This window comes from Herpailurus yagouaroundi, unplaced genomic scaffold, assembly GCF_014898765.1.
Source record: "Herpailurus yagouaroundi ecotype Mexico unplaced genomic scaffold, PumYag 141, whole genome shotgun sequence".
In the NCBI taxonomy this organism is placed as follows: domain Eukaryota; kingdom Metazoa; phylum Chordata; class Mammalia; order Carnivora; family Felidae; genus Herpailurus; species Herpailurus yagouaroundi.
In genome coordinates this window covers 1,279,418-1,291,829 of record NW_024412396.1, presented here as the reverse complement: position 1 = coordinate 1,291,829, position 12,412 = coordinate 1,279,418, and the positions used below count along the sequence as shown (strand labels likewise).

Sequence of the window (12,412 nt, the reverse complement as noted above, 5' to 3'; positions counted from 1 at the left end):
GTAAATCTAGTTCTTGTTACTCCGTCCATCATGGCCAGATGTGCAAGTTACAGTGTATATGATGAGGCCTATAATGGATTTGTGGCAGTGGTTCTCAGGTTTTGTGAGGCTTTCTTCTAGTGATGCTCACTATTGTCATTTCTTTTTGGGGTTTTTTGGTTTTGGTTTTTTTCATTTCTCTCTTCCTTCCCACCCACTTGAATTGATTGAGCTTTCCTCAACAGAAGTGGACAAAAAGAAAGTCATTTGAGGGGTGGCTCAGTCAGTTAAGCATCTAACTTTGGCTCAGGTCACGATCTCACCCTTCATCAGTTCAGTGTCTGTGTTGGGCTCTGCACTGACAGCTCAGAGCCTGGAGCCTGCTTCAGATTCTGTCTCTCTCTCACTGCCTCTCCCCTGCTCTTTCTCAAACATTTAAAAAAAGAAAGAAAGTTACTTGCACATTTTCTTAGCACTTTAGGTACTAAACAAGAAACTTACTCCTACCTTTGAATATACCTTGCATCAAATGAACAATACATAAGAAAGCAGTGGAAGATTGAGGAGGGAAAGCTAGGGCCAGCTGCCTTTTCTTAACTGCAATCATATGTGCGATCAGAGCTGAAAAGTAAGAAGTGCAGAAGTGGTTATAAGTTGAGACTACTTGCAAATAAGGGTGGAATCAGGGGAAAGCATAGGTGAGGAGGAAAGGCCAAAAGGAGGAACAGGGAAATTGGTGCTTAAGAAAGAAAATGGAAAACTGGAGAGGCTGACCTTTGTGGAGGGACAAAGCTTGCTTCGGTTGGAATGCTGCTCTGTCGTGAGGGCTGGTCTCTGGGAGACATATCAGCCATTTGGGTCTATTCTGGTGGCCCAATACAGAGAATGTCTGCTCTTCAGAGATACTAATGAGCAAGAGGACACAGTGCATTCTCAGAAAATACGGAGGATTGACTTTGACTCATGTCCTGTCTCTTAGTTCCTGTGACCTAAAGTACACAGAAGGAGTACAGTCTCTCAACTGGACTAAAATCATGAAGACCATTGTTGATGACCCTGAGGGCTTCTTCGAACAAGGTGGCTGGTCTTTCCTAGAACCTGAGGGTGAGGTGCGTGAGTGTGGGGTTTCTTTTCCGGTACATAGTGTTGCCCATTACCATCAGGCTTCTAGGAAATGCTACAGAAGTAGTACGTACGGGACCAGATCAAATGGGAGCTTAGTATTACTGTGCTGTTCTCCTAGTTAGTTTTACAGGTAGCTGATAAATTAATTGGAGACTGGTAGCCACTGAGATCTCTTTGAAATTGCAAAATTGTTCTTTTAAGGAGACTCAGTATTGGGAAAAAATTCTTTAGGGCATTTTAAGTTCTTGGTTTTTTTTGACTGAAGTATAATTAACATACATTGTAATAATAGTTTCAGGTGTAAGTTTAGGGCATTTTGCAAAAATTGTTTTCTAAAAAATGATTCTCCCACCTCTGCATAATGCATTATTTCCGTGAGTATCTCTGGTTAATTTTCCTGGGTGAGGAAGGATGAAGTGAATTTTTAAGAAATACAAACTAGATATTTAGTAATCGCACCTTACTGGTAATTATAAATTAGTCCTATTTATCTTTTGGTCACTCAGGTTTTTTGGGTTTTTTTTTAATGTAATACGGAAATAATGCTGGGGTGCTAGGTGGGTTGAATTAATTAGGTTAATAAAGTGAAGGTCAAAAAAAGAACCGAGTAAATAGTATTATGCTCTCCAACTGTAACTCACCAGGGGAGTGATGCTGAGGAAGGGGATTCAGAGTCTGAAATTGAAGATGAGACTTTCAATCCTTCGGAAGACGACTATGAAGAGGAGGAGGAGGATAGTGATGAAGATTATTCATCAGAAGCTGAAGAATCAGGTTAGTCTCTATAGGGAAAATGTTTCATGGCTTTCTAATCTATCATTTCTGGACCCCATAAAGGAGGGAAGAATTGTCGTTCCATTCCTATCTAATGACTAATTAATGACTTAATTTTATTCCAGACTATTCCAAGGAATCATTGGGCAGTGAAGAAGAGAGTGGAAAGGATTGGGATGAACTGGAGGAAGAAGCCCGAAAAGGTAAACTTTGTTATTTTTGAAGCACAAATTTCTAATGGATTTTAGTATTTTGAGATTTTTTTGGCCTAAGAAGAGTACCAAAAGAACACTGTGAAACTGATGGGGAACTATAGCTCCAAGTTCATCAGCCAGACAAGCAAATGAGTTCTAGAATGTGTCCATACCCTCCAAGTGACGTGACTCTGTCATTCTTCATCTGCTCACAGCCACAGTGGGTCTGTAGCTATGATAGCCACATAGTCTTGGAAGAATTAGGCTATTCAGTTTCCAAGTCTAAGTCCTATAATAGTCAAACTTTCTGGGCCTCTTCCAGGTTAGGAAGGTTTTTGTAATAGTTGTTTAGTTACTCTGAAACCAAATGCTAGATAGCAGTTAAAGGTGAAAGGGGAACACTATCTACTGGACCCCAAGCATCGGGATCCGTACTTTGCATAGGCTACCTTATTTAATCCTAGAACCATTTTCTGTTGTGTAAATAACATAAACCAAGGCTCAGGAAAGTTAAGTACTTGCCTGAGATCACACAACTAATACATGACTGAGATTAAAACATACTTGACTCCAGAGGACATTCCCTGTGTTACTTCATGCTATTAAGTACTGTTAGGTACCAAAGTTACCCTGTAGCGAACTAGTAATGCCTCTTTTCTCCTGTTCAGCGGACCGTGAAAGTCGTTACGAGGAAGAAGAAGAACAGAGTCGAAGTATGAGCCGGAAGAGGAAGGCATCTGTGCACAGCTCAGGCCGTGGCTCTAACCGTGGTTCCAGACACAGCTCTGCACCCCCCAAGAAAAAGAGGAAGTAACTTCTGAACTCTGGTCCTCAGCTCCATTCTTTATCCAGCCAACCCCTACAAATTTTACATGACATAGAAACTGTATTTTTCCTTTTTTTTTTTTTTTTTTTCCTTTTGAAGTTTTGCCATTTGTGTTTATGGGTTTAGGGGGCCATTTGTGTGGACCAATCTACTCGGGGAATTCCAGGCCCACCAGGACACGTGCCAGTGGCCCCATCCAGATGGCAAGGGAGGTGTTCTTGAAGAAGGGCAGAGGCTTCCGCTGTTGATAAATACCGTTTCATTCCTCTCTCTTCCTGTCACCTTCCGCCAGGACATCGATGGCTTCTGACATCTTACTCTTTGATGTCTCAAAGCTATGTTTCCAAGACATTGGTACGAGGTGACCCCTAACTACCTGTACCATGGTTCTTGACCAGCAGATTCAGTCCTCCATCCTGCCCCACTGCCATGACCTTCCTCACATCTCTTTTAAGTTCCATCTTTGCAGTGCTCAAGAAAAGGTTCTTGGAATTTGCTGATAGTTGTGATAAACCATACAACTTGAGCTAGTGAGGGCAGATCGGGCCGGTACCTCCGCCTGAGTTTTCCTGCCTGTTTGCCTCGTGCCGATAGAGGTGTTTCTGCCGCCTTTGAAGACAAGAAGCAGGGACACCCCCTGGCTCGGTTTCATCCTCCTTACAAATTCACACAGGGTACAATGGTAGAAGCAGAGTCACCACTGGTCCTTTTCTGATGTGTCTGAGGAAGAATGGTCGTGCCTCACAACACTGCTTCTAGTGAAATCTAGGAGGAGGCTCAGAGGAATCAACATTTAGATCTGGAAGGGGCAGGTCATGCCTTGGGCCTAGAATACCCTGATGAGAAAAGAGAAGAGGAAGGGAGGCCACGTCTACAACACAGCCTCTCGTCACTGCTGCTCCTTATTTTTACTTGTCTTGCATTGTCCTGTATTTATCACAGTTTCTGTCGAACAGCTTTTTAAGTATTTGGGGAGTTTATCTTGCCACCCTCCCCCTCCCGGTTCTCTGTACCCACCTGTCCCGCTGCAGTTCCTCCTGTGTTCTGTGACCTTAAGAGAAGAGGGGGGGAGGGGTCTCAGATTTTGTTTGTTTGTTTTTTTTCTCCTTAGCAGTAGGACTTGATATTTTCAATTTTGGAAGAACTAAAAGATAAATAAACTGTGGTTTTTTTTGTTGTTGTTTTGTTTTTGTAAAGTCACCTTTTGTGACCGTCCTTTCGCAGTTCCTGAGGGCAGGTCCTCTTCTCACCCGTGAGAGCGCTAAGACCTTGGAGAATAATGCCTTTATCCAGTGAGGGTCACAAAAAGTAACTTGGTTCTAAGCTTTCGTCATTAGGTAGAAAGACCAGACATCACAGTAAACCAAATTCACGGCATAGCAAGTTACTTTATAAGAGACTTTTTACTGCGGTTCCCTCAGAGAGTTTAGAACGGAATAGTACTTGCTCCATCACGAAAGTGTAACTTCTGTCATCTCCTTGTAAATGGCGTCGAGGGCGGCGGCAGCTTTAAGGGACACCGTCAGCCTTCCTATCCGGGTGGCCTGATCTTCAGGGCTGACAACTGTTGGGAAAAGAAAAGGAAGCCTGTCAGGCAGCAGCATCATTCAGTCAAAAAGCACTTACATACCTGCAGTGTGCCGTGGCAGGCGGCGGCAGCACTAAAGTTCCTCCTTGGGGCTCGACCTAGTGGAAGGGAAGGAGGGTGAGGCCCTCCCAGCACAGTACAGGGTGGGGGTGAGAGGGGCTGCGATGAAAACTCAAGGTGCTTTGGGGACGCACGGAAGCGGCACCCACCCTGGCCGGCGTGGAGGAAGTAGAAGAGGTGGTCTGGAGACGATCCCTGAACTGAATCTAGAAAGTAAGCTCTTCCGAGCGCGGGCCAAGACACGAGAACACGAGTTCAGAAAGGTGCGAGAAGTGGCAGGAGCAAAGCCGCGTAGATAAGCAGGGTCCCAACCATAAAGGCCTGTCTTGTGAGGAATGTGATTTTAACTGAAGTGTCCTAGACGTAGTGATTTTTGAGTTCTAGTTCTCACCGTTATTTGGAGACTATAACTGGGAGCATGAGTGTATCAGGGAGGCTAGTTATGAGGCTGCTGTAGCAATACAGGAGAGAAATGAAGGGGTCTGAAGTATAACAGGGTGGAGAGAGAAGGGCAGATTCAGAATGTTTAAGAGCTAAAAATAGGGGCTCCTGGGTGGCTCAGTGAAGTGTCCAACTCTTGATTTCAGCTCAGGTCATGATCTCATGGTTTGTGGATTCAAGCCCTGTGTCAGGCTCTGTGCTGATGGTGTGGAGCCTGCTTGGGATTCTCTCTGCCTCTCCCCCACTCATGCTCTCTTGTGTGTGCTCACTCTCAAAACAATTTAATTGTTTTTAATGTTTGTTTATTCTTAGAGCACAAGCCAGGGAGACAGAATCCCAAGCAGGCTCCAGGCTCTGAGCTGTCAGTGCAGAACCCAGGGTGGGGCTCGAACTCACGAGCCACGAGATCATGACCTGAGCTGAAGTCGGACACTTAACTGATTGAGCCACCTGGGCACCCCTATATCAAACTAAATTAAAAAAAAAAAAAAAAAGTAAAAAATAAAATTTTGTGATGAAATCCTGGGAGACAGGAGTAGGTCCAAATCCAGGATGACCATTCTAACTTGGGTAACTGGATGGTAGGTAAGAAGGAATGCAAGGTACAAAGTTGTAGTCGAGGCAAATTTTGGGTACTATGAGAACAGAGAAGTAGTGACTTGGGTCTACTAGATTTTAAATAAAATCTAGACTGGTAATCTAGATTTGAGATCATTTTTAGATTATTAAAACCCCAGGAGTGAATGCAAACCCCCAGGGGGAGGGTGTGTGGAGAAAAGGCCACAGATTGAACCAGGAGAATCCCAACATTCAAACCCAGGAAGAAGCTGTAAAGAAACAGAAGGATCCCCCACAGAATGATACGGAAAGTTGAAACGGCCTAAAACAAGGGAGAATGGAGTTTAAAAAGGAGAATGAGCAATAATAATAGAAATTTACAAAGGTCAAGCAGGATGAATAAGGAAACCAACTGGATTTGACAATCGGAAAATTGTAAGAACAGAGTCAATTAAGTGGATGAAAACTTGACCTTAATTGAACAGTGCAGGAGGTGCCAAAACAGCACTGCACTGACTTACCACGCAGGCAAATTTGCACAGAGCCGAGTTTTAACGTGCTCAGAGGGAAGGGAGCTGCAGGGTTGGGGAGCAATGTTTTGTTTTTAAAATCAGACCAACAGGATTAAAGCCTGAGTGGAAGGGAAGCCATAACAAGGAAATTAATGTAAATTTTTCTGTCAAAATAATCGAGAGACATTCATTGGCTTTAGAAATTCTGAGGTCACGACCAGGGGGATTTTCCTTACATGCAAAGGGCAGAGAAGTCAGGAAGAGCGCTGCATGTCAGGGAATGGGGACGGGAATAGAACTCAGAGGTCCAAGTTGGAAAACGGCTGAAAGACCCCACTCGCCATGTGCCCAGCGAGCTTCTGCTGTCCCGAACATTCTTCTCCCTCGACCCTTCCTTCTCCCTCGACCCTCAGAGAATTCCCTCCATCCTCGTGACATCCCTATAAGGACGCGACTGCTATTCTCATCTTATAGTTGAGGACACAGGCATAGACAGGTCACACCACTTGCCCGGTACCTCAGTTGGAAAGGTACTAGAGGAATATAATGAAGAATCTTGTCTACCAGATAGTTTGAACTTCGTAACCCCTGGTCTGAAGAGTATTCCTCAATTTTTTTATTATAATTAATAAATTTTAGATCATGATTCAATACATAATGTACGTAGGAAAGTGTCACAAAATAATCTATATGCCATGCACTCTGATATTTTCTACAGTCTCCCTGCTCCCAATTCTGGTCATGACTTATTTAATATCACCACCCATTAGTTGATTATGACTGGAAATTTGAAAGCCACTGGTCTAGTGCGTGATCTTAATTGCCCACTACAGCCTAGCAGATACGGTAAATGCGTGAAATCCCCAGGCATGTACAGTAAGAGAGCAGTGGGGACTGGATGGAGTAGGGCCCACGTAAAGGCATTCAAATGAAAATATTTTTAAAACCGTGCCAGTCTTAACAGCAAACAATGTTGAAAATGGATTTAAGAAGAATGTGTTGTACAGAGAAGTTCTGTACAAACTTTTTGTACAGAAACGCTGTAGCAGATGGAGATGGGGTGGAAGAAACCAGTGGCAGAGAGACCAGTTTAGAAAACTATTACGGGGACGCCTGGATGGTTCACTTAGTTAAGTGTCCGGCTTTGGCTCAGGTCATGATCTCACGGTTTGAGTTCGAGCCCTACATCGGACATTCTGCTATCAGCAAGGAGCCCACTTCTCCTCTGTCTCCCTCTGTCTGGGCTTCCCGCCCCCCCAGCTTGTGTTCGTGCTCTCTCTCTCTCTCTCTCTCTCTCAAAACTACATAAACTTTAAAAACAGAAAACTATTACAGTAGTGGGGATGCAGTCAAGACATTTCCAAAGCCGTATGGTCAAGACTTGGTAAGAAATACCATGAGGCATGAGGTAGCAGGAGAGTTGGTGTCTGCTTAAGAGACAGTGTGCAAGGTCACACATTAAAAGCGGAGGGTATCAGCTGTCTTTACAAACCTCACATGCTTAAGAGAAATCAGGAATTCTGATCTTTAAATTTGATGGAAATTGTACTTGTCTTTTCAAAATTCCCTCATTTCAAACACTGGGGATTCCTAATAGATTATATTCTAATTGTCATGAGGTACATGGGCTAAAATACACAAGTGACTACTTTCATTTCTAGAAAAAGTAGAGCCATAGGGATTTGGATCCAGTTTGTATCATCCACTTCATAACGGTAATTACATACCGAAGGCAAATCAGGAAAAGTATTCATGATTAGGCTGATTTCCTTAGCAATAATTGAAGCTGAGAAGCATGACAAGGTATTACTCACTGTCTAGCTCTTGCTCTACAAGGTCTCTTCCCGACTCCATGATCTGCCACGGTTCCAGAAACGCATATCCCACTTCTTGACATTCTTTCTTCTCCTCGTCCATAGGATCGCTTACCACTGTAAACTTTAAACTAAAGGAGAAAAAAATTCCATTTAACTCAGTACTACCGATACCCTAAGGCTTAAAATATATATATAAGGATAACTGTAATCATAAATTATACAATGTTTTCCCTCAATCATTTTTCCCTTGCCTCCATTTTACAAGACTGTAATGGCAGAAGAGTAAGGAGTTGGTGTATTTTAAAGCAACAACAGGCCTGGAGAAGACAGAACTAAGACTCAAGATAATCTATATCAAGTTGACTCAAAACTGTTGAGTCAGGCAACTGAATGCCTTCCAAGATAGTTTACAACTCTGATGAAAGATCTGATACGGGCAGTGGAGGTGTTTGCGCAAAAACCAACATTATAGGAGAAGAAGAGTTTTTAGATTTTTAAATAAAAGTTGGGTATCAAGCCCGAACAAAGGAAAACAGAAAGAATACAGAATTACAAAACAATACATTTTGTGAAAGTGAAAGCATATTCCTTAAGAATTGCAAATCTGGGAACGGGACTCCAGAGGGCACACAGCCCTGCCTCGCAAGCAGTGAGTGGTCAACAGCAATCATTATTACCTTGACTTGCCCTAGTGAGGAAGGATACTGAATTCTAGAAACTAGTACCTATTCAATTATTTGAGATAAAGTTCATGCATAAATTCGCTGTTTTAACCACCTTGAAGTGTACAATTCAGTATGTTCTCGTAAATGCATGTTGTTGCCCAACTGTCACCACTGTCTAATTCCAAGCCGTGCTCATCCCCACAAGAAGAAATCCGAGAGGCACCACGCAGCCGCATCCCGTTCTCCCCTCAGCTCCAGGAAACCACAAATCCACTTTCCATCTCTCTGGGTTTGCCTATTCTGGACATTCTGTATCCCTATTAATTTCTTAAAAGCAAATACTGATGGCCAATAGTGCTAAGGGGTAAGACTAAGGCTAAAAATTCAAGCTCTTAAAATCACAGCTAAACATGATTCAGCTAACAAAAAGAAATTCCAAAAATGACACATCTTTTTATTTTTTCTTAAGCTCTACTCCCAATGTGGGGCATGAACTCATGACGTCGAGATCAAGAGTTGTGAGATGCATGCCAGGCACCACCAAAATGATACATTCTTAGCCCTTTAAGCAATATTCATATGTGAGGATGTTTCTGGATCCTTACTGATATTCTGTACCCTTACTGATATACAGAAGAGATAATGCTGACTCCGGACCCCAATTTTCCCAGGAAAGGGATGTTAACCAGCATTACTACATACAGGGCACAATACTAAGTGCTTTAGATAAACTATGTTATTTCAATTGTATCCTCAAAGGAGCCTTCAAGCTAAATAAAATTCGACCATCAGAGAGCTAGTAAGCGGAAGAGTCAGGATTCAAAACCAGGTCTGGTTACAAAGCCAATGTTCTGTCCACTGCACGACACTGGCAAAAATAAAGGTAAAATCAACTGACATCTAAAATTGAGTAGAAAAGTTGAGTACAAAGAGAAAAGAAAGAGACTACCACTGTAAGGCAATGAAGGGAGGGAGTATTCTAAGAATGCTGAGAGAGAACAAAGAAATGAAATAGCTAAATTTAACACTGATGCAGAAGGGGAACAACCAAAATGCTTCCCATTCCCAAAAGTTACTAATAAGCTGCTGTTTAAGTCCACAATGACATTGAAGTCAGACTCACTGTTTATTTCAGTGGCTCCTTTGTCAATCCTTCCTATGACTAACTGGAGACAAAGTAAATGCAAATTAAACAAATTTACTGGGCTAAAACACCAGCCCTGTATTATTTCTTACCCACATACTTGAAAAGGAGGCAGCATTGCTGGGTCTTGCCAAAAAACAAACAAACAAACAAAAACAGATGCCCACTTAAATTTGAATTTCAAATTTCAGCTAAACAATGCATAATTTTCTTAGAAGTATGTCGTGTGCATTTCATCTGGAACCTCTAAATGGAGGCCTCTTCATCTCATATGAATAAAAAGGACACCTTCCTAAAATTGGTAGTAGGCCTAAGATTTACTCCAGTTACATCAAAGTAATCCTGTAATGATTTTTAAAATATAAATATGAAATTAATATTATAAAGACATAATATTTGGTAAGATAGCAATGGTACCGTGTTTGTGAGAAATGCATCAAATTTTCTGAGAATGTCAAAGTGTTTTTTGTCCAGGGGCGCCTGGGTGGTTCAGCCAGTTGAGCGTCTGACTCTTGATCTCAGCTCAGGTCGTGATACCAGGGTAGTGGGATCAAGCCCCTCATCAGGTTCTGTGCTGAGCACGGAGCCTGCTTGAGATTCTGTCTTTCTCTCCCTCTGCCCTTCTCCCTGCTCATGCTCGCTCTCTCTCTTTAAAAGAAAAAACAGGAATGCCTGGGTGGCTCAGTCGGTTAAGCATCCGACTTCGGCTCAGGTCATGATCTCACGGTTCCTGAGTTCCCCCCATCAGCCTCTGTGCTGACAGCTCAGAGCCTAGAGCCTGCTTCGGATTCTGTGTCTCCCCCTCTCTCTCTACCTTTCCTCTGCCTGTTCTCTCTCTCTCTCTTAAAAATAAATAAATAAGCATTAAAAAAAAGAAAAAACATAAAACCAAAAAGGACAGTTCAAAAAAAAAGTGTTTTGGCCACTCCACATAAGGCACTGCTAGTATTCAAGTAGTTGCTGCCACAGAAATAGTGCTTCTCAGGGGCTGGCATGGGTGAGAAATGAATTAAACCTATGAGATTATAAAATTTATCAGGTAGTCACAAACCTAAATTAGACCCAAGTAGATAAAAAATACACTGAGAAAATTAATATGAAGGAAGTTATTAAAATATGCAATATCAGCACAAAACTCCTGACTTCCTGAATGGATAATATCTCCCTTCTTTCAAAGTGGAAAGCAGATACTTACTGTCTTTGTTCAGGATCTTGTCCATTCAGCATGGCGAACAGAAATTGCCTTCGGCCTTTTTGCTCCAGTGGGTCCAGGTCTATCACTGTATTAAGGATAAGAGGGGAAAAAAGTCAAGAATCATGTACTGTTGCTATTTGGGCACTAAGACTTTCATTAAGTGGTATATGGAAAACTGAGATATAAAACAGAGGTTGGCTGGGGTTCCTGGGTGGCTCAGTGGGTTAAGTGTTCAACTTTGGCTCAGGTCATGATCTTGTGATTCGTGAGTTCAAGCCCTGTGTTGGGCTCTATGCTGACAGCTCAGCGCCTGGAGCCTGCTTTAGATTCTGTGTCTCCCTCTCTTTCTGCCCCTCCCCTGCTCTCTTTCTCTCTCTCAAAAAAACAAACAAACAAAAAAACATTTAAAAAAAAATTTTTTTTTGTTTTAGTTAAAAAATAAAAGAGTTGGCAAGGTGAGGCTCTTGGGCCAGCTACCTGTTTTGGTAAATAAAGTTTTACTGAATACAGCCAATGCCTATTTGTTTACATATTATCTGTGGAGGCTTTCCCACCACAATGATAGAGTTGAAAAGGTGTGACAGAGACCATTTGGCTCACAAAACCTAAAATATTTACTATCTGGGCCTTCAAGAAAAAGTTTGTCAACCCTGGTATAAAGGACGCCTTATGATTTGCACTGAAAGCTGTTCTGCCATATGCCAAGGTAAATGTGGTCCCACCACTCTACAGCTGGGAGAATCCTAGAGACTGATTTTTTTTTAATGTTTGTTCATTTATTTTGAGAGACAGTGTGTATGTGTGTGGGTGTGTGTGTGTGCGCGTGCGTACACACACACACACACACACACACACACACACACGTGAGCGGGGGAGGGGCAGAGAGAGGAAGAGAGAATCCCAAGCAGATTCCATGCTGCCAGGACAGAGCCTGACACTGGGCTCAATCCCATGAAGTGTGAGATCATGACCTGAGTTGAAATCAAGAGTCATTTAACTGACTGAGGCATGCAGGCACCCCAAGGAGATTGATTTTTTAGGGCCACATAGAGATTTGAGTTTTGTAGCAGGTTCAACTCAAGATGCCTGTCTCAACACCCATTCTCCCCTTCCTCCTCATTTTTATATGGGAATGCTACGGCACCAAAATAAATTAGCTTATGTTTTCCAGCCTCTATTTTAGTAGTTTTCCAGCTACACGATTCAGTGCTGGCTATTGTGTTGTGGGAAACATGCTTAACAGGCTCAAGTGTGAGGCATTCCTCCTTGCCCTGGTGGCCATTAAGAGGGTCAGGGTCACCAAAAGGATGGAAGACAGACACGAGGATGATCAAAAGCAGGGTAGGAGTTTGGACCCTAAGAGTATCACATATCCTCAGCCCTGGACTGTGCCCCTCAGAATCCACTTTATACAAGAAATAAACTTCTACCTCATATAATATAAGGGCAGCATATACTTAGAGGAGGAGGAGGAGGAGGAGGAGGAGGAGGAGGAGGAAGAAGAAGAAGAAGAAGAAGAAGAAGAAGAAGAAGA

General features: G+C 42.6%; 2 protein-coding genes across 11 annotated transcripts in view; one reads left to right on the top strand and one right to left on the bottom strand.

The window, feature by feature from the left end:
• The window catches only part of SUPT16H (SPT16 homolog, facilitates chromatin remodeling subunit), a 39,520-nt gene extending 35,961 nt beyond the window's left edge, over positions 1 to 3,559 (top strand). The window contains exons 23-26 of the mRNA XM_040476591.1: positions 959 to 1,088; positions 1,749 to 1,878; positions 2,004 to 2,081; positions 2,741 to 3,559. Of these exons, the coding sequence (XP_040332525.1) occupies positions 959 to 1,088; positions 1,749 to 1,878; positions 2,004 to 2,081; positions 2,741 to 2,886 (484 nt within the window). The 3' untranslated portion in view covers positions 2,887 to 3,559. The remainder of the gene's footprint in view (positions 1 to 958; positions 1,089 to 1,748; positions 1,879 to 2,003; positions 2,082 to 2,740) is intronic.
• The window catches only part of RPGRIP1 (RPGR interacting protein 1), a 104,230-nt gene continuing 94,786 nt past the window's right edge, over positions 2,969 to 12,412 (bottom strand). For all 10 annotated transcript variants that reach the window (XM_040476580.1, XM_040476585.1, XM_040476582.1 and 7 more), the window contains 3 exons: positions 10,879 to 10,963; positions 7,872 to 8,002; positions 2,969 to 4,462 (listed from right to left, as the gene is read on the bottom strand). In XM_040476580.1, the coding sequence (XP_040332514.1) occupies positions 4,350 to 4,462; positions 7,872 to 8,002; positions 10,879 to 10,963 (329 nt within the window). In that variant the 3' untranslated portion in view covers positions 2,969 to 4,349. The remainder of the gene's footprint in view (positions 4,463 to 7,871; positions 8,003 to 10,878; positions 10,964 to 12,412) is intronic.